The sequence below is a fragment of the Ovis canadensis genome, chromosome 6 (genome assembly GCF_042477335.2).
Source record: "Ovis canadensis isolate MfBH-ARS-UI-01 breed Bighorn chromosome 6, ARS-UI_OviCan_v2, whole genome shotgun sequence".
In the NCBI taxonomy this organism is placed as follows: domain Eukaryota; kingdom Metazoa; phylum Chordata; class Mammalia; order Artiodactyla; family Bovidae; genus Ovis; species Ovis canadensis.
Genome location: NC_091250.1, coordinates 131,213,714 through 131,239,649, shown reverse-complemented (window position 1 = coordinate 131,239,649; position 25,936 = coordinate 131,213,714). Strand labels below are relative to the sequence as shown.

General features: G+C 57.6%; 1 protein-coding gene across 2 annotated transcripts; it reads right to left on the bottom strand.

Moving 5' to 3' along the window:
• Positions 1–193: 193 nt before the first annotated feature.
• On the bottom strand, positions 194–25,936 carry TRMT44 (tRNA methyltransferase 44 homolog). 2 transcript variants are annotated; one of them, XM_069593274.1, is made up of 11 exons: positions 24,527–25,936; positions 22,235–22,349; positions 19,463–19,682; positions 17,311–17,379; positions 16,248–16,355; positions 15,137–15,208; positions 11,037–11,143; positions 9,650–9,833; positions 6,903–7,299; positions 4,732–4,848; positions 194–743 (listed from the first exon to the last, which is right to left on the bottom strand). In XM_069593274.1, exons 1-11 carry the CDS (start codon positions 25,176–25,178, stop codon positions 514–516), a joined length of 2,271 nt encoding a protein of 756 aa, XP_069449375.1. In that variant the 5' UTR covers positions 25,179–25,936; the 3' UTR covers positions 194–513. The 2 variants fall into 2 exon arrangements, with proteins under 2 accessions (XP_069449375.1, XP_069449376.1); XM_069593275.1 differs by having other exon boundaries at positions 19,463–19,653; positions 24,527–25,224.

Here is a 25,936-nt window from a genome sequence, read left to right as displayed (position 1 = left end):
AGCAGCTCCCTCAGGCTGCCCTGAGCAGAAAAGAATGGGGTCTTTCTCATCCCCCGTGAATGGACCCAGAGCGCCCCCAGGAGGAACCCTCCAAAGGGAAAGGCCGGTGGACACATTCCATGAAAATCAGGGGGCGCAACAGTGTCACTGACACGACCTTCTGTGTAAAACTGTAAACAATTTACAACAGAAGCACATCCTCAGGACTTTTTTTTCTCCTGGAATCAAGAGTCAACAGTATCTGTGGGGAGAAGACCTAGAGCAGGAGGAAGCCGCCCCTCAGGCGCCTCGCGGCGGGGCAGCGCGGGTCGCGAAGGGCCGGCGCAAGGGCTTCCTGCACCTGAGGCCTCGGCTCTGCCGGCTGTAAAGACGCAGAGCAGGAGCAGCCAGCGTTGGGGCGGAGGGCAGGGGAGGATCTCAGCGTCCGCAGGGCGTGGTCGGCCCGAGAGAGCCTGGAGGAAGGCAGGGCCCACGACCTCGACCGGCCAGGACGCAAGCCCCCGGCTCGGCCGCTCAAAGAGCTGGCTTCTTCTTGGTGCGGGGCGCCGGCCGCAGCTCCCCGGGCCCGTGGGCGAACGGGCAGCAGTCCGCCGGCAGGACACAGCCGTCGGGGTGATGAGCGAAGAACCAGCAGATGCGGGTTTTGAAGGTGTCGGAGAACGGCCTCCGCTTCGCCTCCGGTTCCTCCTGCTTCCGCGGCCTCTCCTCCCGCCAGTCGCGGATGCGCACGTGCCCGTGCAGAACTGGGGTTGGAACAGAGCAGAGACGCGGCAGAGTTAGCTGCGGGCCGTGGGCTCCTGGGGCGGGGGTTGGGGGCAGGCTCTGTGGGTGCAGGCGTCCCAGGCTACGGGCACAGCCCCCAGGAGGCGTGGCAGGGGAGGCAGATAGAGCCCCCTACCCGCCCGAGGCCTGCAGTCGCCCCTAAAGCGGAGCCGGAGGCAGGGGTGAGGGGGAGGAGGGCAGGGTGGAAGCTCGGGGCTGGGGGTGGTTAGGAGGCGCTGCCCAACACCCTGGGGAGGAGCGAGGAGCCTGTGCCTGAGGCCGTGGTGATGGCAAGACCAGAGTGACCACACAGGGCTGGGCAGCATGGGCACCAGCTCGAGGGATGGGGCTAAGGACCAGGCAACCACGAGCGTGGTCCTGATACAGGCAAGGGTTTGGGGCATCTGTGAGGCCGCCCTGGCCCCCGAGGACTCGCAGCCACATCACAAACAGTAGGCGCAGTGAGGCGGGGTGGGGTCCTTTCTGGCCGGTGAAGACCAGGGGTGAGGTTTACAACCAGAGGGAGTGGGGGCTCACGGCAGCCCCGGTGGCAGGGGCGGGCGCTGGGCCACCCCAGGGAAGGATGCGCCCGTCAGCTGACCGCCGCCTAGCGGCCTCCTGAGCTGGTGTGGCGACTCACGGAAGCTGCCCTGAGGGCTTCCACTGGCCTTCACCCTGTCCTGGGAAGTCAACATCCCCACGGAAATGGGCTGAAGCAGCCAAGCCCTGGTGGTTTCCCCTGGAAGCGCTAAAACCACGTGGAGACACAGCGGCTCTGGGAGAAATGAAGGCCGCTCACTCAACAAATCTGGCTCCCCAACCTCTAAGGAAAACTTCAAAGTGGGAGCGAAAGCTCCAATTTCCCCTGCAGATTGCCTCCTGTTACGGTAATAATGGGACCGCCTGTCTCTGCAGACTGATGATTTACTAAAACTGCCCCTCGAAGCCAGAGGAAGGAAGCGCAGAGGCGCCTCTGTGTGTGGAGGACACAACGAGGGATTCAGCCTTGGCGCGGCCGACAAGCACCTCCGAAGGGCCAGGCGGGGCGAACAGAGAGCTTGGCTCCCCGGCCTGAGAGCTGGGCAGGAAACCACGGCCTGGATGGTGTGCCCACAGCAGCACCTCCTGGCGCAGCCGGGAATGACATGGCCCGGCTGGAGCAGGGTGCCCGGGGCGCCCCCAAACTCCAGCAGTGTGCATCTGAAAGATGGGGGCCCCTCAATGCCTGGACGGGGTGCAAGATGTCCCCAACTCCAGCAGTATGCATCCGAAAGGCAGCCCCCCGCCCCCACTCCCTGGACAGGCTTGAGAGAAATTTGGGGGAAGACGGTGAGGGGTTTGCTGGGGCCACAAGTGGCGACAGACCCCCGCTGTCCAGAGGGGGACTGGTCCCCGCCCCTCAGGGCCGGCAGGCTTGCAGCAGGCCCTCCACTGACTGCGTTTCAGGAGCAGTCCCTGCAGGGTTGGGAGAAGGGGTCCAGCCAGGACTCGTAAGGCCCGGAGAGTGGGCGCTCAGGACGAGGGGCGGCCCCCGAGAGAGCAGAGGCCAGGGCGTCCCGGGGCCGGGATGGCTGACGGCCTCTCCATCCCCCAGGACACACCCCCTGCCTGGGCAGGCCTGTGCCCTGCGTGTGTGCTCCTCCAGCCAGCTCTCGGGCCAGAAGCAGCCTCTCACCGGGTGAAACATGCCCTGATTTTCAGGGCGTCATAAGCAGGAAACGTGCTGTGCCAGCTCACTCTCCGCCCACCCCTGAGCCCCTCGCCTCCCAAAGTGCGAGCCCTGCGGACTCACGAACCCACGGCTCTGCCCCTCCACCATTTCTGACCACAGACGTCGCCTGAACCGAAGTGTCCCAAGGAAACGGCAGAAGGGTCTCCCAGAAACTCTCTGTGGTGGTTTAGTCGCTCAGTCGTGTCCGACTCTTGGCGACCCTGTGGACTGTAGCCCACCAGGCTCCTCTGTCCATGGCATTCTCCAGGCAAGAACACTGGAGTGGGTAGCCTATCCCTTCTCCAGCGGATCTTCCCGACCCAGGAATCGAACCAGGGTCTCCTGCGTGGCAGGCAGGTTCTTTACCAGCTGAGCCACCAGGGAAGCCCCACAAACTCTGCGGAGGTAGATTTACTGGGCGCTGGGGTGCGCGCGGCAGCACCAGTTCCGGGGTCCGTCTCGCCCGGGGGACCAGCCCAGCCCCCCCCACTCATCGGACACCCTGGGCTGGGGACTGCCCTCCACAGCTGGGTCCGCATCCTCAAGGCTGGGCGAGGATTCTAGCCCGGCCCACGAGAGGCTCAGCGCAGGCAGCACTGAAAGGTCTGACACTGCCTTCAGCTTCTCATTTGTGTAACCGTGGCTGGAAAACCAGCCATGTTAGTTAAAAAGCATCCTACAGAGAAAAGCCTGAGCTCAGGCCTATTTGTTGCGTGACTGGGAGCAGCGTGTCTACTGGCACTCGATGCCCAGGCCTCTGATTCAAAAGTGCTTCCAGAAATAAGTGAATATGCCCCTCAATGCCAACCACACAGAAAGCAATCCCACACACGTGTATTTATGATGGGGGAAAAAAGACACGATTTCAGGAAATCAAACCAGAAATGCACCAGGAACAGCAGAGGGCAGAGCAGCGCCCGGCACGGGGATTTTTAAGCCACTGAAGCTTCATACAGCGGAGCCCGGCCAGCAGGGACGCCCCTGACCTCCACTCACCTGTGGGCTGCCCACCACACGCCCCCTGGAGCCGCAGCTCCTCTGCAGGGCCCCCCACCCCCGTCGCAGCAGGAGCGCTTAATCCAAGTGGAGATGTAAACAGCTCCGAAAGGCCAGCCAGGCCACCTCCTGGGGGTCTTATGGGCTGCGGGAGGGGCTGGAGGTCATGCTCCAGCCCTGCGACCCCCCTACCCACCCCGACCCCATGGGAGGACCACAAAGGCGGACTGGGAGGGGCACCTGCCCACCCCTGGGGCTCGGACGGCTGCCCATGTCAGCGCCTGGGACCCGAAGGCCCTGCCCCTCAGCTCAGGACCCTGTGTGCAGAGGTCTCGGAAGCTTGGCCCTCCTCCCCACGGTCACAGGGGAGTCACCTCGCCCTCGTTGGTCAGAAGCCTGGGGGCCACAGCCCCATCCACACCCACGGGCCGCCCCTGCCCACACGCTGCTCCCTCTGCCCGGCATGCTTCTCCTTGTCCCGGGTGCCACGACCAGCACAGACGCCGCGGCCTGAGCGGAAGCGTCCCTGACAGGCTTCCCTGGGCAGGGATATCACCCACGACACAGGGCAACGCAAGGAGACGCCCACTGACTTTAAAGCCACACATGAAGTATTTAGGAGTGAAGAGTATGCCAGCTGCAGTGTGCTGTAAGATACTTCCAGAAAGAAAGAAAGTACACACAGCTAACCACGGACCCCCTGGCGGAAGGGTCCGCAGAACCCTCCTCGTGCGGCTGAAAGTGGACAGGCCTCCTCTGAACCCCGGTGCCGTGTACACATCCGTGACGCACCCCCAGCAGAGCACAGGGAAGGTGGGGACTGCTCCCCACCCTGCAGAGCCCGAAGCCGGGTGGAGGAGCACGCAGGCCCAGGCCCTCCTGCTGCTCGCCTGGAAGCGGGGGCGGCAGGGCAGGGCTGGCTGGGAGCTCAGGGTGCTCCCAGTCCACAGGCAGCCAGAGGCCAGAGCAAAGCAGGTACCCGAGCGCCACCAGAAATGCTTCAAGACAGGAGGCCCCGCCAGCAGGCTCGTCCCTCCGAGGGCGAAGGGGCACACCCCAGACGGGGTGGGGCTGAGCCCGGGGGCCAAGGCGGAGGCTGGGGAGCATCAGAGAGAGAGCGGCGTGAGCCACGCTCCGGCCCCGTGTGAGACGCACACGAGGGAGCCGTGCTCTGGCTCTGGACCCCTCTAAGATGCAGTCACTCCTCAGGAACGGGACAGGGGCCCCCAGCGCCAGCGCCGGGGCGCACGGCCGCGCCTCACCTTGGAACACCTGCGGGCTGTTCCTCAGCAGTGTCTGCAGGCCCCCGCATTCCTGCTTCAGCCTCCGCAGCGTCTCCCGGTCCAGCTCCCCAGCCACCTCCGCCAAGGACAGGCTCCCTGTGGGAGAGGGGGTTGCCCCCAAACATGAGAGCCGTCCACCAGCGCCTCCCAAGCCCCGCTGAGAGGGTCAGGGGAAAATTAAATGTGGCCCAGACGGTCCTTGCTGCCCCTGGGGCTGCCCCTCAAGGGCTCCCCAACGCAGGCTTGTGCCCGCGGCCCCACACACCGCCTCTGGCTCGCCCTTCCGCGTGTGTGTGTCCCGACCCGACCTCCAGGGCTGGCCCACCCCCTTCCACCCCGTGTGCCCTTGGTCAGGCTGCGGAGGGCAGACACCAGGCCCTGGGTCAACGAGCTCTGGGGACAGACTACTCACTGGTCACACAGGGCTCAGACACACGGGGGTCCTGGGCCCGGGGTCACCAATTCCCATGACTAAGGTGGGGAGCCTGCAGCTCTGGGGCTAAGGGTGCCCCCGCCGGCACCAGGCAGACTTCTCACTGCTGGCCAGGCAGCCAGAGCGCCCCAGGGCGGGCTGACCCTCGGAGACGCACGTGGGGAAGGGGGGAGCTGCCTGGCTTCCTGCTGTCTTCAGCAGGCAGGTGGCCTGAGACCCCATCCCTGGAGCACCCAGACCCCCACACGAGCCCAGGAAGAAACCCCGTCCTCACTCACTGGCAGGGCGTCCCACCCCAAGCAGAGGCCAGCACCTCCTGGGCGCAATCATATAAAAGGGCACCCCAGAGGAACGGACCATCCTGGGAACTAAGGGTCAGAGGCCTTACTTCCAGCGTGGCGTGCAGGGCTGGAGGCTCTGGGCCCTTCGAGGCCCCACGTGGAGCCCACCCACCTCTTCCTCCTTGTCCAGCCTGGCCCGCCTCTGCATGGTGCCTCAAGGAAGGGGCTGCTGACCCCCAGAAGTCCTCAGAGCCCCTGGTCCTTGTCCGTAGTTACCTGGCAGTCAGCCACCTGAACTGAGCCCCCAAGAGGCTCTCCTGGCCAGATGGCCACAGGGTCGGGGATCCCTGGAGGGGACAGGCTCAATGGTGCTGCCACATCGCATGGACACACGGGATGGGAGGGGTGTGGGGCTGAAGGAAGAAACTCGGGGCTATGCCCTCCACGCCGGGGGCCAGGGGAGGCCTGCTGTTCACCACCACCGGTCTGGCCCAACCACGGGGCCAGCAGGCAGCACCCCCGACTGACAGCGGGGCCTCGGACTCCTCCCCAAAGGGCGAGCGTCCCCCTCCCGGGCAGCCTTGCGGAGCCCTCCAGTGGCGACAGGCGCCTTCCGTCAGCCTGTCTTAACTCTCCTGATAACCTGATCCCTGGCTAAGTGAGGAAGTATGAGTGTTACTCGCTCAGTCATGTCTGACTCTTTGTGACCGAACCCGGGTCTCCTGCGCTGCAGGCAGATTCTTTACCAACTGAGCTAGAGGGAGCCCCTGGCCCTTTCGAGAGCCACAGATTCCAGCACGCTCTCACCCCCTGAGAGCAATCAGGTACAGACGTCTCCCTTTCACCACATCTGACTTTCGCGTTTATTTCAGAGACGAGTCGATCATCAGAGCAGAGCATCTCCCAGGTCTTCCCGGGCCGGGGCTCCTCTCTGGCAGCCAGTAACCTGGCTGTCTGTCTGGATCATCTCAATAAATGGAAAACAAGGAGCTCTGCACCCTGAGACTTCCCCGTGACCTCAGCTTCGTCCTCTGAGGCACCAAGGTTCTGTGTGTTAACGGAACTACAAGGAAGAGGGTTTTCTAATGAGCTTGGGAGAAGCCTCCCTGCTTCCTTAAAATAAATTTAATTTAAAAAGACCATACAGTTTCAAGGTGGCTCAGATGACAAAGAATCTGCCTGCAATGCAGGACACATGGGTTCGATCCCTGGGTCAGGAAGACCCCTTGGAGAAGGGAATGGCAGCTCCCTCCGGTATCCCTGCCTGGAGAATCCCATGGACAGAGGAGCCTGGTGGGCCACAGTCCATGGGGTCGCAGAGTTAGACACGACTGAGCAGGTGTACACACGTACGTGTAGTTTCAAACTCGGGCTGAAGAGAACAAGTGAGCGTGCTCCCGCCTGGCACGCAGCGGGAAGCCTGGGCTGGGGGTTACCTCCGCGATTCCAGGCCTGCGCACTCCTGCCTGCAGGGCTTCTCTTTCCCAGCAACAAGCGCGCCACGTGCAAAACCACTCGGTCCACAAACTCTCGAGGGAGGGCGGCACAGTTCCTCAGGCGCTCGGCTTTCTCCCGCGGCTGAAACCCAGACAGCCAGAGTGCCCCCGCTGGGGCTCCGGCCTCCGCTGTGTGCGCGGGCCAGGCATCCAGGGCTCCATGCCCCTCGGGGCCAGGGGAGCTGCTAGGAGCGGCCCCGGGGGGCAGAGGGGCAGGAGCCCCGCTGCGGGGGCTCCCGGGGCGGCCCCGCCTGCTGTTAATGTAGCGGGTCCTCTCCTCGTCCACGGCAGCCTCTCTGGCGGGCGGGTATGTCCTGGACTTCCCGATGAGACAGACCTGCAAGTGGAGAGCAGAGACGTGCTTTAACAGGCCCCAGCAGTATTTTCCCACGCAATTCTCTCATCCTGGAGAACAAACTCCTCAAGCCTTAGGGACCTATGTCGACAGGAATCCTTATTTTATAAACAACTACGAGCATCAGTGACCTCAAAATAAGCAACTAACGGCAGAAGGCCACAGAAAACCTCACCGCTCAGACCCCACGGAGCCTGACAAACACACAGACCCAGGCCGCCTTCACTGAGCCGACCCCGGAGCCTGACACACATACAGACCCAGGCCGCCTTCACTGAGCCGACCCCGGAGCCTCACATACAGACCAAGGTTGCCTTCACTGAGCCGACCCCGGAGCCTCTCACACAGACCCAGGTCGCCTTCACTGAGCCGACCCCGGAGCCTGACAAACATACAGACCCAGGTCGCCTTCACTGAGCCGACCCCGGAGCCTGACACACAGACCCAGGTCGCCTTCACTGAGCCGACCCCGGAGCCTGACACACATACAGACCCAGGCCGCCTTCACTGAGCCGACCAGGCTCGGCCCACCGTGAACACTGCTCGTGTCAGCCCCGCCGCGCACCCCCCGCCTCCCACACACCCTGCCGGGAACCCCCAGAGCTCTCGAGGGGCAGCCTCGCTGGTGCAGGGAAGCATGAGCGCCCCCAGCAGAGCACCAGGCGCTGCATGGATGGCCCATTCACGCTGCACGTTCCCCCCAGCGCGGGCTGCCCTGGAGCGAGAGGCTGGGGCTGCAGATGCCGCTGTGGGGACGGTGTCTCTGGACGTCCTCCGCAGGCTGGAACCTGACGGAAGTGCCTCCGGTCACATCGGAGCCCCTATCACGGCTCTGCAGCTGCGCCCCCTGCTAACTGTGCCGCCCCGGCAGATGATGACTTCTGTGCGTGCGGGAACGAGAGCGCCGGACCCGTGTTCAGTCCTTAACGGCTGCTGCGTGTGGACACCTATGCTATCCAACCCCTGAACCAGACGATCTATATGAACACAGGCTCGGAGAGGTGGAGTGAGGGCCTGTGGCCTCCAGCTCCCAGTGATAGCAAATGCAAACACAGGAACCGTAGGATCCCTGGACACACACGACCCAAACTCTGTGTACGTGCGAAGTCGCTTCAGTTGTGTCCGACTCTTCCGCGACCCCACAGGCTGCACCCCGCCAGGCTCTATCCGTGGAATTCTCCAGGCAAGAAGGCTGGAGTGGGTGGCCATTTCCTTCTCCAGGGGATCTTTCCGACCCAGGGATCGAGCCTGGGTCTCACGTCTCCTGCGTTGCCGGGAGGGTTCTTTTACCTCTGGCGCCACCTGGGCGGCCCAAACGCCAAATTCCATCCCAACCTCAGAAGAGGCTGTGACTTGCCAAGACAGAGGGCAACTGGCAGGATGACATGAAGGCTCCAAGCTGAGTGCTAAAGGACGTTTCCGAAAAGATTCTGAGCAGCGACAGCAATGGCGCGCCTGGAGCCGACTGAGGGGCCCAGCACCGCCTGGGGGCTGCCGCTGCTCCCGCCTGGCAGCGCCTGCGCTGGCCCTGAGTGCGCTGCCAGCACGTGGCGGGGCCCAGAGTTAAGCCCCATCTCCCCCCTTTCACCGCTGTCAGGCTGTGAAGCGGAGATCTGGATGACGGGCTTGAGTGTGCGTGTCTTTTTAAAAGCACTGGCAACCTAGAGTCTCATGGAAGAAAGCGACCAGAGGTTAAGATAAAACCGATGTCAACACTTGCCCTGACTCCCAGAGGTTCAAGCCCCCGAGCAGGTGAGCAGGTCGGCCCCAACCATCTGGCAAGGCGACAGGCAGTGCAAGGGTCAACTTCTCCCTGGACAGATTGATTTCAAGTAAATCTGAATTAATGAGGCTTTTAAAGAGAACATTTGAAATCATTCTGAAGTTTGGAAGCAATTTCAGCCCATTATTTGGGAGTCTAAGTCCACGGTGTCGCAAAGAGTCGGACACGACTGAGCGACTAAACTGAAGTCAGAACTTAAAGCGTTCAGCCTGCGGCGGCACCAAGCCCACTAACCAAAGCCAAGCTGACCCCGACTCTGGGAGGTGCCGAGGGCCAGTCGCCGCCGCACGGGAGGAGATGGGGGCCAGGTGAGGGCTGCTGCAGGGGCCGCTGGCCTGGAGACGGGGGTCCAGGGCGCCCGTGCGGGAGGGACCGCAGGCACGCAGCGAGCCCCGGAAGCCGCCGGCGCCGTGCTGGGGCCGCCGGGTCAGAACCCACTTCTCTGGGCATCACCGACTCGTCTACGGGTCTGTGACAAGGACGGCCCCACGCTTTCCATCGAAACGCCACACGTGCCCACGGGGGACAGCCCCGGTGGCCGGCACACACCCGCTTGGTGGAAGGGATCCGAAGGCAGTCCTCCTCCACGTGGAAGCCACAGGCCGAGCCCACCTCGGTGACGAAGTCCAGGTACCCTCGGTACTGCGTCTTGCTGCTCTGCGTCCGCTGGAACTTCCCGACGAAGTCAAAGAAGCAGCAGGGCAGGACGAAGAAGCGGCAGGCGTAGGAAGACCTTCAGAGACAACCGGCGACAGGGAAGCTCAAAGTCCTGAACAGGCTCGGTAAGGAAAGTGCTGCGGAAAGCCGCTCGGCAGCGGCGTGTGGGGCAAAATGCAAATGATGGGCTACTGGCTAACGGTGCTTTTTATATAAAGAATGAATCACAGCCCTCCTCAGTTTACATTCTAGAAACAACGCAGCACAGTACCTTTTCAGTAAAACATGAATGTAATTACTTTTATAAAAAGTATTCTTTCTATTGCAGTTGTGATCATCAGCCGGAACCTGAAACCCCCTGATGCGCCTGAAGACTGCAGCTGTGGGTACGAAATTTCAGAGGCAGGCACCACACGATTACGGTCTGCTGCTTGGCCTATGCTATTCTAAAACAGTCCATGTCATGCTTCGTGAAGTAAAGTCGGACAGAGAAAGACAAGTATCGTGTGCTGTCACTTGTGCGCCGAATCAAAAAAACTGAATGGAGGTAACAAAGAAGCAGAGTCACAGACACACAGAATGAAGCGGTGGTCACCGTGGGGAGAGCGGGCGGTGGCGGGCGGTGGGAGGGCAAGGCAGGGGTCGGGGAGGAAAGAGATACAGACGACCCTGTCCAAGTTCAACAAGACACAGGGCACGCTGTGCAGCACAGCACTTCACGATAGTTTATGATATAAAATATTTTATATTTATGTATTTTATGGTAACTACAGACAGTACAACCAGGGAAAACATTCAGTCACTATACTGTACACCTGAAACTAACACTGAATCACCGGAACCAGCAGAGCGTCTTTATACTGACAGGCAGTCCCTCCTGCTGTGAGAAAGCGTCCCAGGAAAAACACATCTCAACACTGGACACAAACACGATAGAACGAATCGCAACAAAAATACGATGTGAACGCGTGAACCACTTACGTTACTTTATATTTTTAAATTTAAATACAGCCAATATGGCAACCCACTCCAGTGTTCTTGCCTGGAGAATCCCAAGGACAGAGGAGCCTGGTGGGCTGCCGTCTCTTGGGTCACAGAGTCGGACACGACTGAAGCGACTTGGCAGTAGCAGCAATATGCCATCATCTCGACAGAGTAACCCAGCCGCGTTTAAGCGCTCAACAGCCACGAGCAGCCAGAAGCTATGGGTCTGGACAGCGAGACTTGAGGCAACGGGACATCCCCAGCCACCATGGTGCCAAAAGGCCCATCAGCTCACCTGGCCGCAATGACTGGGATCCATGGCGTCAGCTCATCAGAATGGTTACCGATTAGCCAGTCGACGTCAGGGAAAAGGGTCTTATCATTTGGTGTGATTGCACTTTCCTAAAAGAGAGACGCAGAACAAGACTGAACATCTAGTCCATGAAAGCAGAGCATGCGAGGAGGCAGAGACCGCAGCCCCTCAGAACCACAGCTGCCCGGGGCAGGTCTCAGCCCCTCAGGGCTGTGGGTCTTCACCTGCAGAAGGAAAAAGGCTGGGCCAGGAGTGAGGAACGCGTGTGCCCAGCCCACCCGCCTGAGGGTATGAGCACCATTACCCGAGGAGCGAACACCACCCTTCTGAGTGCTCATCAGCTGCTCATAATTAAAAACACCCTTTTTACATGAAGGACATGGGGGCCATGTGAACTGCTTTACTTTTGGCAGAAGATGGGAGCAGGGAAGGCTTCCCAGGTGGCGCTAACTGTAAAGAACCTGCCTGCCAACGCAAGAGATGGACAACACGTGGGTTTGATCCCTGGGTCGGGAAGAGCCCCTGGAGGAGGAAACAGCACCCCGCTCCAGCATTCTCGCCTGGACGATCCCAAGCACAGAGCAGCCTGGAGGGCTACAGTCCACAGGGTTGCAAGAGTCAGGCAGGACTGAAGCGCCTCAGCAGGAGTGCACTCACGGGAGCAAGGAAGGGCCTGCAGAGCGAGCGGGAAGCAGGGAGGTCTGAGGCTGGCCTGCCGCGCAGCCTGATGCATTTACACCTCGACAGCCCGTCAACCCACAGCCTGAAGCGCAGCAGCGGAGAGAGACAGTGCAGGCAGAATCCACAGACACAATGCACACCAGCCTTTGCTGCTACAACACGACCTCGTGTGAGCACTCGGGCAGCAAGCTTCTGCCCACGGAACAAGCGTGTTCGCCACTGGGACGATGTCTGTGGTTAAGCTGGGAACAGCTTGTTTTTATGATTGAAGAACTTTCAGTGAACACCTATCCCTTCTGCTAGTTAATTAATTAGCAGGCCTTCATTAATTACTTCGTTAATTACTGAAGTCAACAGTCTCAATAGTTTATCTGTCAGTAAGAACTGGAGAGACAGGAGAGTCTATACAGACACTCAACATCCTCCTAATTCTAAAACTAAAGAATGCAGCCCCCTAGGCAAGCAAGCAAAGCCCCACCTGTTTCAGAAAAAAGCTTTAACTGAAAATTTGAATGCAGCAAACTGCAATAATTCTTTTGATACAGAGTTTTACAAACAAAGTTAAGACATTTTGTGATCCTCATGGTGCTGTTATCAAAAGCACGCGTTTTTTCCTTCACCACCTCTAGCTTATAATCAAATGAGGCATCAGAAAAAAAAGCTGTATCGCAGACTTGGCCTCTGAATGTCCAGACTGCACCTGTTCATGGAGATCACTTGTTTAGTAGGAAACAGACAAGCGCTGAGCACTTGTGTACGTGTACAGACACGCACACACACATACACACACACACGCAGCGGAGTGATAAGAAGACTGAAGTAATGCCATTTGAGCAACATGGATGGAACTAGAAATGACCACAGTTAGTGAAGCAAGTTGGATAAAAGCAAACATCAAGAGGGATCACCTGCGTGTAGAGCCTAAAATACAACAAACATGAACTTATTTCCAAGACTGAAAGAGACTCTCGGACACAGCAAACAAACTTAGGGTTGCCAAAGGGGAAAGGGGTGGGAGAGGGGTAGATTATGAGTTTGGGATCAGCATGTATAGACCACTGTACAGCCAACAGATAACCAACACGGCCCTGCTGCACAGCACCTACATTCAATATCCTGCAATAAACCGGAATGGGAAAGGATGTGGAAAATACGCACATGAATAACCGAATCCCTTTGCTGTAGAAAAGAAACTAACCCAACATTACCACTTCCCTGGAGACTCAGACAGTAAAGAATCTGCCTGCGATGCAGGAGACCCGGGTTCGATTCCTGAGTCGGGAAGATCCCCTGGAGAAGGGAGTAGCTACCCACTCCAGTATTCTTGCCTGGAGAATCCCATGGACAGAGGAGCCTGGTGGGCTACAGCCCACGGGTTGCAAAGAGTCGGACATGACTGAGCAACTAACACTTTCATACTTCAACTTGAAAAAAAGGCCCCCAAAGTAAAAAAAAGAAGTAGAATCCTCTACCTGTCCTGCACGGGGCATAGAATGCAGCCAGCTTCCATAGAGACAGGACTTGAACAGACAGCCTACTCAACTGCTATCTGAACTTTCCACGTGAAGAAGTTATCTTGCTTCTTCACCTGGGACACACGGGATTGTGAAAACAACCATGTTACTCCCTTAGCTTTGATCATCAGTCTCGTATTGCAATTCAGAGCCCAACTTCATTACCTGTGTAAGAACACACAGTCCGCGTATGGATCTGCAGAGCCACCCCTAGCAGGAGTCCGTTCCCTGGTTTACCAGAGTTCTTCAAACCTGAGACTTTTTAGATATTGTCATGTGTTGTCATCTGTGAACATATCCCTGTTGCTAAGTCATGTCTGATTCTTTGCAACCCCATGGACTGTAGCCTGCCAGGCTCCTCTGTCCATGGGATTCTCCAGGGAAGAATCCCGGAGTGGGTTGCCAGGCCCTCCTCCAGGGGATCTTCCTGACCTTGGGGTTGAACCTGCATCTCTTGCAGAGCAGAGAGATTCTTTACCCACTGAGCCATCAGGGAAGCCCTGTTTGACTATGTAAGCAAGTGCAAACCCTTGTAGCATAAAGCAGAGTGTAAATATATAATGAAAACCTAAACAGTAAAGAGGTGCCGGGCAGCTGCAATAAACGCCACTTCCTCCAGCCTTTTTAATTTTTGGCAACACTACTCTCAACTTTAAAAGAAAAGTGAAGAGAAAACATAGTCTTGAAAACTTTGTTTTCTATTCACAGGTGAAATAATATATCGGAGATATGTTTCAAACACAGTGAGGCTAATGCTGGGGTTGTGGGAGAGGGTATGAGACAAAGAACCACTGCTCAGTTGGCCCCTGAATTTCTGGGATTTACTACAAGCTTCTCTCCACTTCCACAGGCTCCTGACGTCCTCCACACTGAAAAGTAAATGCTTCTCCCACTTGTCAGTCAGCGTCCTGTCCTCGTGCAGAAGAGAGGTGTGTCCTAGCCACACCCACGCATCTTATCAGCAGGGGGACGAGGGTCTGGAGGCAATGTGGGTGTTTGGGCAGCAGCAGCCCCCACGGCACTCCAGAGCCAAGGACGGAGCCCCAGGGCCGGGTGTTTCCCTGCTGACCTGGAGGTCTGGATGAGAGGCTGAGGCTGGGAAACGCTGGAGCCCAGACCTGCCGGGTAGGTGCTGTGGGGGAGATGCCCACCTGCCTGCCCCCGAGATACCTCCCTGTCTGACAGCTTGGACCTGCTCCAGACCTCGGTGGGGCTGACTGCAGCCCTGCGGCCACAGCTGAGACCCGGCGGCCAGAGAGCTGGAAGCCATCATGCTGTCTCCACGAGATATCCGCACATCCGCAGCCCAGCCCTGCCTGCGCCTCTGTGCTTCCCTTCCTCTGACTCCCTGACAATCTATCCCTAGCTAGAGGCTTCTCCTGGCGCTACTCAGAGCAGGACTGTCCACACTGCCCCCCGCCCCGAACCGGTCCCCGCAGGGAGGGCACCCACTGCCAAAGGAATGTTTCAACTGCAGCCTGCGGCAGGCTCCAGAGCGGATGCCCCCAAAGCAGCCGCAGAAGACCCGGGGCCAAGACAGCACCCCCGCTCCGGAGGCCAGCACCCTCCCTTCAGTCTAACCGGAGGCAGGAAGTCTAAGGGGGCGCCCTCCCTTCAGTATAATCGGAGGCAGGAAGTCTAAGGGGGCGTCCACCCTTCAGTATAATCGGAGGCAGGGAAGGTCTAAAGTCAGTGACCTTTCAATATAACCGGAGGCAGGGAAGGCCTAAGGGAGCATCCTCCGTTCAAGCCTCAGAGCAGCGAGCCGAGTGTGGGGTGCTGCGGTTACCAGCACCTCTGACTGGCCCCCCACACACAGACTCTCTCCTGGAAACAACCGCACTGGGGGCAGCCTGCTGAGGTCAAGCGAAGGGACAGAGCCAGTACCTCTAGGCGGGTCTGGGGTCCGTACATGTCCCAGATTTTTCTTCTTCGGACGTCGATCCCTCGGCCTGGATGCTGAAACGATGAATTTTGGGAACCAAAGGTTAAGGTGGGTATGTCGTCAGAAACGACGAGAACGAGTCAAGCGCTGCAGAGACCACGCCCTGAGAGGCGCAGGGACCCTGAGCTGCTGAGGCCCCAGGGCCCAGACACAACCCCGGCTACGGTGCCTTTGTGAGGCGAGGCCTGGAGACACCGCCAGGCTCACTCGCAGCCCCGGGGGACACGCCTCCCTTGAAGGGAGCCGCCGCCTCTGCGCTCAGCCAAGCTCAGCTCCAGGCCTGCCTCCTCATCCAGCCCAGAAGAGCCCTGATCCGGGGTCCTGAGCACCCAGTGTGCCCCGACCACCTGCAGCTCTCCCCGGGCCCCACCCCCGGCTCCCAGTCACCGCGCGATGTGCTAACACCACAGACAGGCTGTTCCAGGGCCCGCAGACTCTTTCTATCAAGCACCTCAGAAGGCGGCCCTAACAACCTCACCCCAAAGTCCCGCAGGCGAGGACATGCGTGTTCGTCCACAAGGCAGGACGATACAGCCCTGGGGGCAGGGGGCAGGGGGCAGTGGGCACTGCCACCTGTGTGCCCAGAACCGCTCCTGGGACCAGGGCCGCTCCCGGTTCTCACAGCCTCTGCTTCACAACCAAGGAAATGGCTGCAGAACTGAGCATCAGTTTCACGCGTGCTCAGTACGCGGGCGCCGGCCGTCCCCCAAGCTAGACCCCAGGCTCCTCGAGAGCAGAGCTGCCCTCACCCCTTGCCCCTCCCCGCGCCTTGAAATGCTGGGTTTTCCAAAGAAAGCAGCAACAAGAACACCCCTGCTGTTGCAAGGGTGTCATTCGCAGGCCGCCTGTCCCCGAGGACCCTCTTCTCGTCCAGCAAGGCGGCTGCCTCACCCTCCCATGCACAGGCTGCCTGCTCGATGGCGTCACCAATAGCCACTGCACCTCTGACAGCCCGGCCGCCTCCAAACCCAGGTCACACCAGCAGAGAAAGGCCTTGTGCTGGACATGAAGACGCCCTAGAGAGGTCTAGAGACGGCCCCCAGCGCGCTTTACCCCTTCGCTGCTCAGGATGTGGACCAGGAGGCCATTGCCGCAGCCCAGGTCCACGAAGGACTGCCGGGCGGTCTCTCCCCGTTCGGCTCTCTCTTCCTCCCAGAGGATCTAAAGTCAACAGGAAAAGCAAGGTCAGTCTGTGGTGCGCTCTGCCCTGGAATAATTCACACACAAGGCCACGTGGACTGCAGTGCTCTCCCAGGAGAGGCGGAGAGGCCTCCGGCGCCGGGGCCCCACACAGGCGACGCCCAGGTGAGCAGAGGGAGGTGGGGACGGCCGCCCTGCTCACCCGAGGCGGCACGGGCCAGGACCTCCTCGTCTCCCACCCAGAGCCCACGCTCGCGGGTCAGCTCTGGGCAAGAGTTTTACAGGTCACTGTTAGTTCCTTCCAGCTTTCTCTAAGTTCTTCTGGCTTTGTATACTTTGAGAGGCCTTATTACTTGTAAAACCGAGAGAATTACAGTTGAAAGGAATTCAGAGATTATCTCTTCTAGACATTTCATAGATAAGGAAACCCAGACTATCAAGCAAAAGGGTGTGTCCAAGTCCAGGTGGTCAGCGAGCTGGCCAGGAAGGCCGCGAACCTGAGTCACCTGATGTGAGGGCGGGAGGCAGGAGCTCATCAGATGGGCCCCCAAGGGCTCCCCAACGCCAGGCGGTGTCTCCGTGCTGACTAGTAATTTGGAAAAAATCGAACTCCTGTTGGTTCACAATCCAAACTTGTTCTATATTCACATAAAAGCACCATGCAAAACTTAAAAAAATACATGTGTATCCAACCTTGACAAGTCAAAGTCACTCAGTCAGGTCCAACTCTTTGTGTCCCCATGGACTATACGGTCCATGGAACTCTCCAGGCCAGAATACTGGAGTGGGTAGCCTTTCTCTTCTCCAGGGGATCTTCCCAACCCAGGGATTGAACCAGGGTCTCCTGCATTGCAGGCAGATTCTTTACCAACCGAGCTATCAGGGAAGCCCAATGTTGACAGGCAGAACTATAAAAACCCTGAGCTGCCGCGGGCACCCTTCCATCCTTCCACCCACTCAGGTCACACAGTCTTACCAGCAGGTAGGCAGCAATAGCTACATCTTCATATACAAACTTCTCAGGGTCAGTGACTTCAGGCCACACCTACAAAATTATCAAGAGCATTTGTAAATTTCCACCATACCTGTGTGTAACAGGATACATGAAGACCAATGGAGTCCAAACCAAGACTGCAGAAGAAAGACGCTTAGCTGAGGCCACTGGACATCAAGAGAAAAGGCTCAGCTACGTTGCCTGCACCCCTCCATCCCCGAAGACTGAGTCTGATAAACAAGGAATCGAGGGGTGGGGGTGTCAAGGAAGCCAAGGGGCAGGGGTCATGGGGGCAGAGGTCAGTGCTCCACCCTGCGGTCTGTTGGCGTCTTGCCGTCATTCGCCAGGAGCATCACTCAGCTGTTTTGCCCCCATCTCCCTATTTGTAAAGCAAGGATAAAGATACGACCTAACGCCCATGCAGATGACCGTCAGGTTCCTTGAACCTGGAAACGCTGGCTGTGCAAGTATGAGGGCTCACTGTTAACACCAGCAATGCGCAGAACAGGCGTCTTGCAGATGAGAGAAAAACCAACGGCCAGTGTTAAAAGTTCAGACTTCTGTTTCCAGTCTAGCAGATTAGACAGTTCACACGAACCATCTCACCAAGGACGATTTAAAAAGCTGGAAGAAGAAAGGAGTGCCTCCGTGAAGGTTCTAAACAGCAGGATAATGAAGCACCGCTAGGCCAGGACCTGGGAGGGAAGCGGGGGGCGCCGTGAGGCCAGCCAGCCTGGGACCAGCGTGTGATCCCCCAGGAATGAGCGGGTACTGTTCAAGGCTGAGACTAGGAGAGGCTTTGTAATGCAGCAACAGCAGATTAAAAAATACAAAACTCTGCAGTGACAAACTGTGGTCACTTCTAGACGGGAGGGAGACACATTAGGAAGAGGCCAAAGGAGGTTCAGCTGTCAGCACAGGCGCCTCGGTTCCAGGCGCCGCCACAAAGCGAATGCTGCAGCGAGGCGCTATGTGCGTGCGCGCTCAGGCGTGTCCGGCTCTCTGCGACCCCGCGGACTGCAGCCCGCCAGCCTCCTCCGTCCACGGGATTTTCCAGGCAAGAAGACTGGAGTGGGCTGCCATTTCCTACTCCAGGGGAAGTACGGTGAGCCAAACAGATTTTTTGGTTTCCAAGTGCATATGAAAGTTACCTTGAAACTATACTGTAGTTTACTAAGTGTGTAATATTATTACGCAAAAAAAAAAAAAAAGTAGGTACTTTAATTAAAAAAATATTTTACCGTTGGGGCTTGTTGGCAGTCCAGTGGTTGGGACTCCATGCGTTCACTGCTGAGGGCACAGGTTCAATCCCTGGTCAGGGAACTAAGACCCTACAAGCGGCACGGTGCAGCCAAAATAACAATTTTACTCCTAAAAAATGCCAACCCTCATCTAAGTCTTCAATGAGCTGTAGTACTGACTTCAAAGGTCACCATGATCACAGGTCATCATGACAGATATATTAATCGTGAACAAGCTAGAAATAGTGGGCAAATTACCAAAAGCAGACCCAGACATACGAACTGAGCAAACGCAGTGAAACCAGTGCCTACAGACCTACTCCACACGGGGCCGTCACAGGCCTGCAGCCTGCGGAAAACAGCATCTGCACAGCCAGTGTGCCGAGACGTGCTTGTGATGCTCTCTCTCTTAAGCTGGGTGTGAATACACAGGTGCTTATCGTTATCTCCCCCCACACACATTTTAGATATAAAGTTATAACATTTTATAAAATTGATCTCCTTTTTGGAAGTATATGCTTTTGTACTTTAACTTTTCTTATATTTTCTCCGAATGTCTTTCTGTTTATACTCAAGAATTATGGCAATTTAGTAGTTAATATTCAATTATTTTTAACTAAAAAGACTTCCCTTTTGTTCTCTTGAAAAAAAAAAAATTAGTAACGTGCCAAAAAAAAAATCCTTTTCCATAACATAATTGCCAATGTTTTTACGGTTTAGTATGTCAAAGTACAGGCTGTAATGGGGGGCCACAGGTGGGTATATTTTGACTTAATATCTGCCTCTAAGAAACTAAAAGGCACACAGGGAACACGATGTTAGCTGGAGTCGTCTGGTACATCACCTCTCTTAAATGGGGGCGGGGGGTCCCAGACGTCTTTCCCCAGAATCACCTTGACCATGGCCTTGTACTTCTCTTTCAGCGCCTGGTAAGTCGTGCTGTACTTCACGATGGAGATGAGGGACAGGGTGCTTTTGAAGCCACTCTGCCTGCTCTCCACACACCACCTGGCCAACCTGGCCAGCAACTCTTCTCCAAGCCAGCTGGGTTTGGGATACACAGTGCCATCTGAATGCCATCGTTCTGGACAGAAAATTAAAACAGATATGAACCTTTGAAAATAAGAGAAATATGAATAAGCAGGGCTGGTTTCAGGTCTTGTTTTCAAACTCTACATTTATTTACCGAAAGAAGACAAGTTAGAGCAGCTGTCTATGATTTCCAAATATTGTACCCAGAACACAAAACAAGCTGCAACCAGTTACACAATTTTCATCCTGTAGAGCAAAAAGCAAGAGAATTCCTCCTCTCTTGCAAATGTTGTTAAACATGCATTCACATACCTCAACAAAGCCCGCTGGAAGGAGAACTAAACAAGGTTCCTCTCACATCCCACTCACATGCTAACCCGCCAGATTCTAAAGCAGCCACGGTTTCTTTAATTTTTCTACGTTTTATACATTTCACGTGGGCAACCCAGATACACAGTGCTGGTTCACCAAGTACTTCCTGGCCAGGAAGGTGACACTCAGTCACCAAACTGAGGACACACAGGCAGCCACTGGGGCTCCCAGTCCATGCTGACCCCTGCGCGTCCTCCGCCAGCAGCGTGCCGGGCGGCTACGGCCCGGTCTGTCCAGCTCGCCGCGTGACCAGGCCCCAGCAGCACCTGGCCAGGGCAGGTGCTCGCTCCCGAGGACCCAGGTCAGGACAACATACCCTCTAGGGCTGCGATCCAGGCAGCGCCGTGCAGGGGAGAAGTGCCAGGACTGTTGGGCTACGGTAAAGGAGGTGCTGTTCAATGGGGGCCCCCAAGAAGGAGCAGGCCCACGGCAGCTGGGTGGGGTGGGGCACAGGGGAGGCCGGCGGGAGGGGCGGCCTGGCAAGGAGTCCCCGGCTGGTGAGAGCTGCGCTGCACCAGGCACGTCAGAGGACACAGCTCGCTCTCGTAAGAACCAGGAGCCAAGTCTCCACTGAGAGTCGCAACCAGGTGGGCGTCACCGTCACTGGGTGGGTGGCAGGCGGGGAGAGGCGGGGCGGGGCGGGGAGGGGCGGGGAGAGGCCTGGCTGCTCCCTTCTCCTTCCCTGCCCTTCGGAAGTGATCCTTCTGGACTCACTGGGGCCCTTCCCCTGCTTTTCCGGGGCATCATACTCTTTCCCAGGTGACCCTGGGGCCCCCACACTAACCCTCACCTGCTCAGGCCTCGGGGTCATCCCCGCCCACACTGGTACAGTGGGCAGAGCCCTGCCCTGGTCAACGAGGGGACTCCTCCACCTCTACGCTTGGCAGCACCTGCCTTAGAGCATCCACCTGTCTCTGGGCCTTAGTGACCCCCGGGGCCCAGTGCGACCACATGGTGGGGAGACCACAAATCCTGCCGAAACAAGGCACTGACCAGGAGTGCCGCGCTCCACGAAGGCAGCCACCAAAAGTCCATTCATGCTCCACTGAGAAGGCCACACATGCAGTCTCACTGTGACCAGTGCTCAGCAGGGCGACAGGAAGCATCAGCCAGTAACGGTGCGGGGCGGCCAGCCGAGCGCTCAGAGCTTGTGGGGAACAGGGACGGGCTTCACCACGCCAGCCACACTGGGCACTGCCCCGGCCAGGCCCCAGGCTGCGCTTCCTCACTGGGGCTGGCGGACAGCGAGCTCCAGGGCTCACCCCCCAGCTCCTGCCTCAGCACTCTCCAGGTAACGCCCAGGGGCACACACGGCTCTCCCCGAGGGTCTGCCCACCCTCTCCAGCGGGGAGGAAGGGGCCCTTGGGGAACATTTAACACCTGTCAGGAGGCTCCCCTCAGGGGCAGACCCTGGGCACCCCACCTAGTGTCTGACCTCCAACAGGTCCCTGGGAAGCCCGGCCCAGCCCCCTCCTCAGGGGCTCACAAAGTATTAAACGTGTTTCATAGGTGAGAAGAGCGGGGGGCAGAGGCGACACTCCCAAGGTCACACTGCTGCGAGGACCCAAGTCTATGAGACTCCCAAGCCCAGCTCTCCCCCTGTGCCCTGGCCTCTTCGTGAAACCACGCACACAGCTCACAGCGGTTAAACAGACATGCTCCAAGGGCTGTCGGGGAGAAAGAGACCCGTGCAGATCTCCAGGAAAAGAGCAGAAGAGTAACGCATGGTCTCCCTCTCCTCTGACTTTTCCATTTAAAAAGCACCAAATGGAAGTAAACCGAATTTCACACTTTCCGGACAGAGCCGAACAGCATGTGGATTTAAGGGACCAGATTAGACTGCTGTGTTTAGAATAAAACATCACTGAATACTCACTACGTCTAAGACCACGTGAGCCTCAGCAGGAAATACAAAAGGATGCTTCCAACCACTCCTGTTACCAGGGTGTAAGATATGACAAAATAACAGAAGGATTGTGTTTATTTGAATTCGGTACTAGAACCAGGTGCTATGAACCATCAAGCCGACACGGAAAGTAGGGCCCAAAGACTCCAGCCAGGCTGGGACCACCCAGGTGCCAAAAGGGACAAGGATGCATCAGGGTAAAACATCGACCAGCAAGCAGAGCCCACAGACCTGATCTGCCAGAGGCTGAGTCCCTGTAGCTCCTTGGGGACCTAGAATCTTTCAGCTGCCCAAAGAAATCACTGCTTGAAACCAGAGATCACTGAGAAAGAAGAATCAGTTATCCAGTACTTACCATTCTCCTTCGCTATGACTGAGCTGAATTTGATACACATTGCTCATCTTAACCTTTAAATTCCCTTCATCATCCTCTTCCAAAGGTAAAAAAGTTACAGCTCCATTGAGGACATCTGGGGAGAAAGAAGATAGGGGGTGATCAATTAAAACTGCTCAGTTCACGGGCTCGCTGGAAGTGGTCTTAAAAGCACAGCACTGAATCCACCCCCATCATTGTGCCTTCAACCCCCAGGGCTTTTCCCCACTTAACTGACCGCAGTGACCGTCCTGGTCACGGCTGTATCTCCACTCCTGTATCTCCACTCCTCACTGAGACCCACGTGAGCATGCAGACCTCCGTGTGTGAAGGCCTTGTGAGCACGGATGCGCTCATCCCCGCAGGCCAGCAGAGGTCAGCTTAGTCTGCCAGTAGGGTCCAGCTCTTAGTGACCCCATGGACTGCAGCACACCAGGCCTCCCTGTCCATCACCAACTCCAGAAGCTTGCTCAAACTCATGTCCGATGAGTCGTTGATGCCATCCAACCATCTCATCCTCTGTTGTCCCCTTCTCCTCCCACTTTCAATCTTTCCCAGCATCAGGGTCTTCTCAAATGAGTCAGCCCTTCGCATCAGGTGGCCGAAGTATTGGACTTTCAGCTTCAGCATCAGTCCTTCCAATAAATATTCAGGACTGACTTCCTTTAGGATGGACTGGTTGGATCTCCTTGCAGTCCAAGGGACTCTCAAGAGTCTTCTCCAAAACCACAGTTCAAAAGCAGAACTGTAAAAGGTGCTGAAAGCCGAGGGCTCCTAAGCTAAGTTCTACCATCAGAATTAGAGAGGGTCTCCAGGAGGAGGGGACACCTGGGAAGAGGCACAGAGGCCAGCAGTACTGGGGGCCAGGGGTAGAGGTACGCACCCACCAGCGACTCAGCATCACTGCTTCTGGACAGAGCTGCGTCCAGAGCAGCTCACACCCTAACACCTAGAACCTGTGACCACACAGTGTTACACAGCAAAAAGGGACCTACACACGTGCCAGGGTTACGGTATGGGCCTAGGAGAGAAAGAGGGTACCCTGGCTTGTGCGGAGGCTGGGGGTGCTGGTCTAACCACAAGAGCACCGGAAAGCTGAGAAGTGTGTCCAGCTAGAGGCAGAAGAGACGCAGCAGCAGGAGAGACCACCGAGGCTCGAAGCCGAGAAGGATCCGGCTCAGCCGCCGGCTCTGGCAGGCAGGGAGGCCACTTTCCTCATCCCTTTCACTACTGGAGGCCTCCCGACCGCTCACCGTCCCGCCCTCCTTCACCTTCTCCCCCAAGCCTTCCAGACAACACCCCAGTCAACAACCCCATCCTCCGTGTTAAGGATCCACATTTCCACATGCTCCCTCCACAAACAATCTACAGCCTCCCCAGGGCGTCATGAATTTGAGCAAACTCCGGGAGATGGTGGAGGTCAGAGGAGGCTGGCGTGCCGCAGTCCATGGGGTGGCGAAGAGTCAGACAAGACTTGGTAACTGAAGGACAACAAGGCCGTCATGAGGAAACAGGCGGACTAGGTGCCTTTAGTCCTTAGCACTTACTGACTGCTTTTTAACCCAACCACACCCCCTGCTGAAGATGCTCTGCTGGACCAAACTCTAGGCTTGCTCCTCTCTGTTAGGGTTCAGCCACAGCCCGAAGACCAGACCAAACACTGTCACTGTTCCCAAGAACTCAAGGCCACACCCCGAGCAGGACTCCGGGCCCCCCTGAAGTGCCCACTGGCGAAAATCAAGGCTGACGAGGAACAGACTGTTCCAGCCCATACCTGAAGGTGGGGTCGCTATGACCCTGGCTTCTGCGGGACGGGAGGACCTAACTTCAGAAGGCGCCAGTTGGCAAACCCCCGATGGGCTCTGCACGACCTATCCCCCACCTTTTCCTGCTTGTTGTTAATTTCAGCTGCCTCACAACACTGCCCCATTCTCTTCTTTCACTCTCCCTGTAAAACGCCCAATCACTTCTTGCACTTAGCTGAGTGGAGTTAGGTTCACGCTGGACTCTCCTCCCTACCGTGACAAGCCTGCGCCTTCTCAGTCGCTCAGTCGGTGTCTGACTCTTTGCAATCCCATGGACTGTACAGCCCACCAGACTCCTCTGTTCACGGGGATTCCTAGGCAAGGATCCTGGAGAGGAGGTTGCCATTTCCCACTCCAGACCCTGACATCCTATCACCAATTAAAACTCATCCCTGCCACTGTAACTTGTGCCTGCCTCTGTGGGGAATCTCTTGACAAACTGCCACTATGAGAAACACACTCTTTATACCTTGCACGACCATTTCTCTCCTCGGACCACGAAGCGGGCAATGCGGGTTCGTTTTGGGGATGACGGTTCTGAGCAGCAAGTCGAGCTCGCGCCGACCCTCTGGCGGCGATCCTGCCCCGGTGCGGGTGAGGAAGGCTAGCATCTCTCGATTGTCGCCGGCGAGGCTCTGAGCGAAGGCGTCCCAAAGAGCACCCAGGTCGGCGGCGGGGAGGTCACCCTCCCGGGCTGCAGCCTGGCCAGGTTGCCCAGGGGTCCCTGAGAGCTGAGCCGCGGCGGCGGCGGCGGCGGCTTCCCGGGGCTCCTCCTCTGGCTGGCGCCGGCCCTGGGCCTCCTGGCGGCCGTGATCGGGGCCCGCGCTCGGTCCAGGGCCCGGGCCCCCGTCGAGGGAACGCCGGACGGGTCCCGGCCCCGCGTCGGGCCCACATCCTCCCGCCTCCGCAAACCTCTCGGGCTCGGGGCCTGCACTGGGCCGGAGGTGGGTGTGCCCGGTCGGGGGCAAGGAGACGCTCCGCCGGGCCTCCAGGCGGACGCCACACAGCCGCTTGTTGGCCACCTGCGGCCTCTCCACCCACACGGCCACCGCCGCCCAGAAGCCGCCTGGGAGCAGCCGCGAACCCGGGCCGCTCACCGCAACCCTACCAACCTCAGCCATGATCAGCCCTAGTACCCCGGGCTCAAACGGCGCGCGGCGATGACGCACACGGCCTGGCGCGGCCCGTTTGCGTCACGGGGCGGGGCGCTGGGGACAGGAAGTGAAAGGGAAGATGGCGGAGCCATCGCTTCTCTTATTTTGAGTTTCTTGGCGTGTGGTTCCGGTGGAGAGTTCGAGCTGAGGCATTGCTCAAAGGTCCTCCTAGTCAAAGCTGTGGTTTTCCCAGTAGCCATGTGGGGATGTGAGACTCGGACCATAAAGAAAGCTGAGCGGCAAAGAATTGATGCTTTTGAACTGTGGTGTCGGAGAAGACTCTGTAGAGTCCCTTGGACTGCAAGGAGATCCAACCAGTCCATCCTAAAAGAAATCAGTCCTGAATATTTATTGGAAGGACTGATGCTGAAGCTGAAGCTCCAATATTTTGGCCACCTGATGTGAAGAGCTGACTCATTTGAAAAGACCTTGATGCTGGGAAAGATTGAAGGCGGGAGGAGAAGGGGACGACAGAGGATGAGATGTTTGGGTGGCATCACTGACTCATACCCATGAGTTTGAGTAAACTCCTAGAGTTGGTGATGGACAGGGAGGCCTGGTGTGTTGCAGTCCATGGGGTCCCAAAGAGTAGGACACAACTGAGCAACTGAACTGAACTGGAGTACGTTCAAGGGTGTCGGTGCCAACAGTAACGTGACCCGAGTTGACTTTTGGAGAATTCTGGCTGTGGTGTATTTATGGAATCATTAAAATTATTCCTGTAT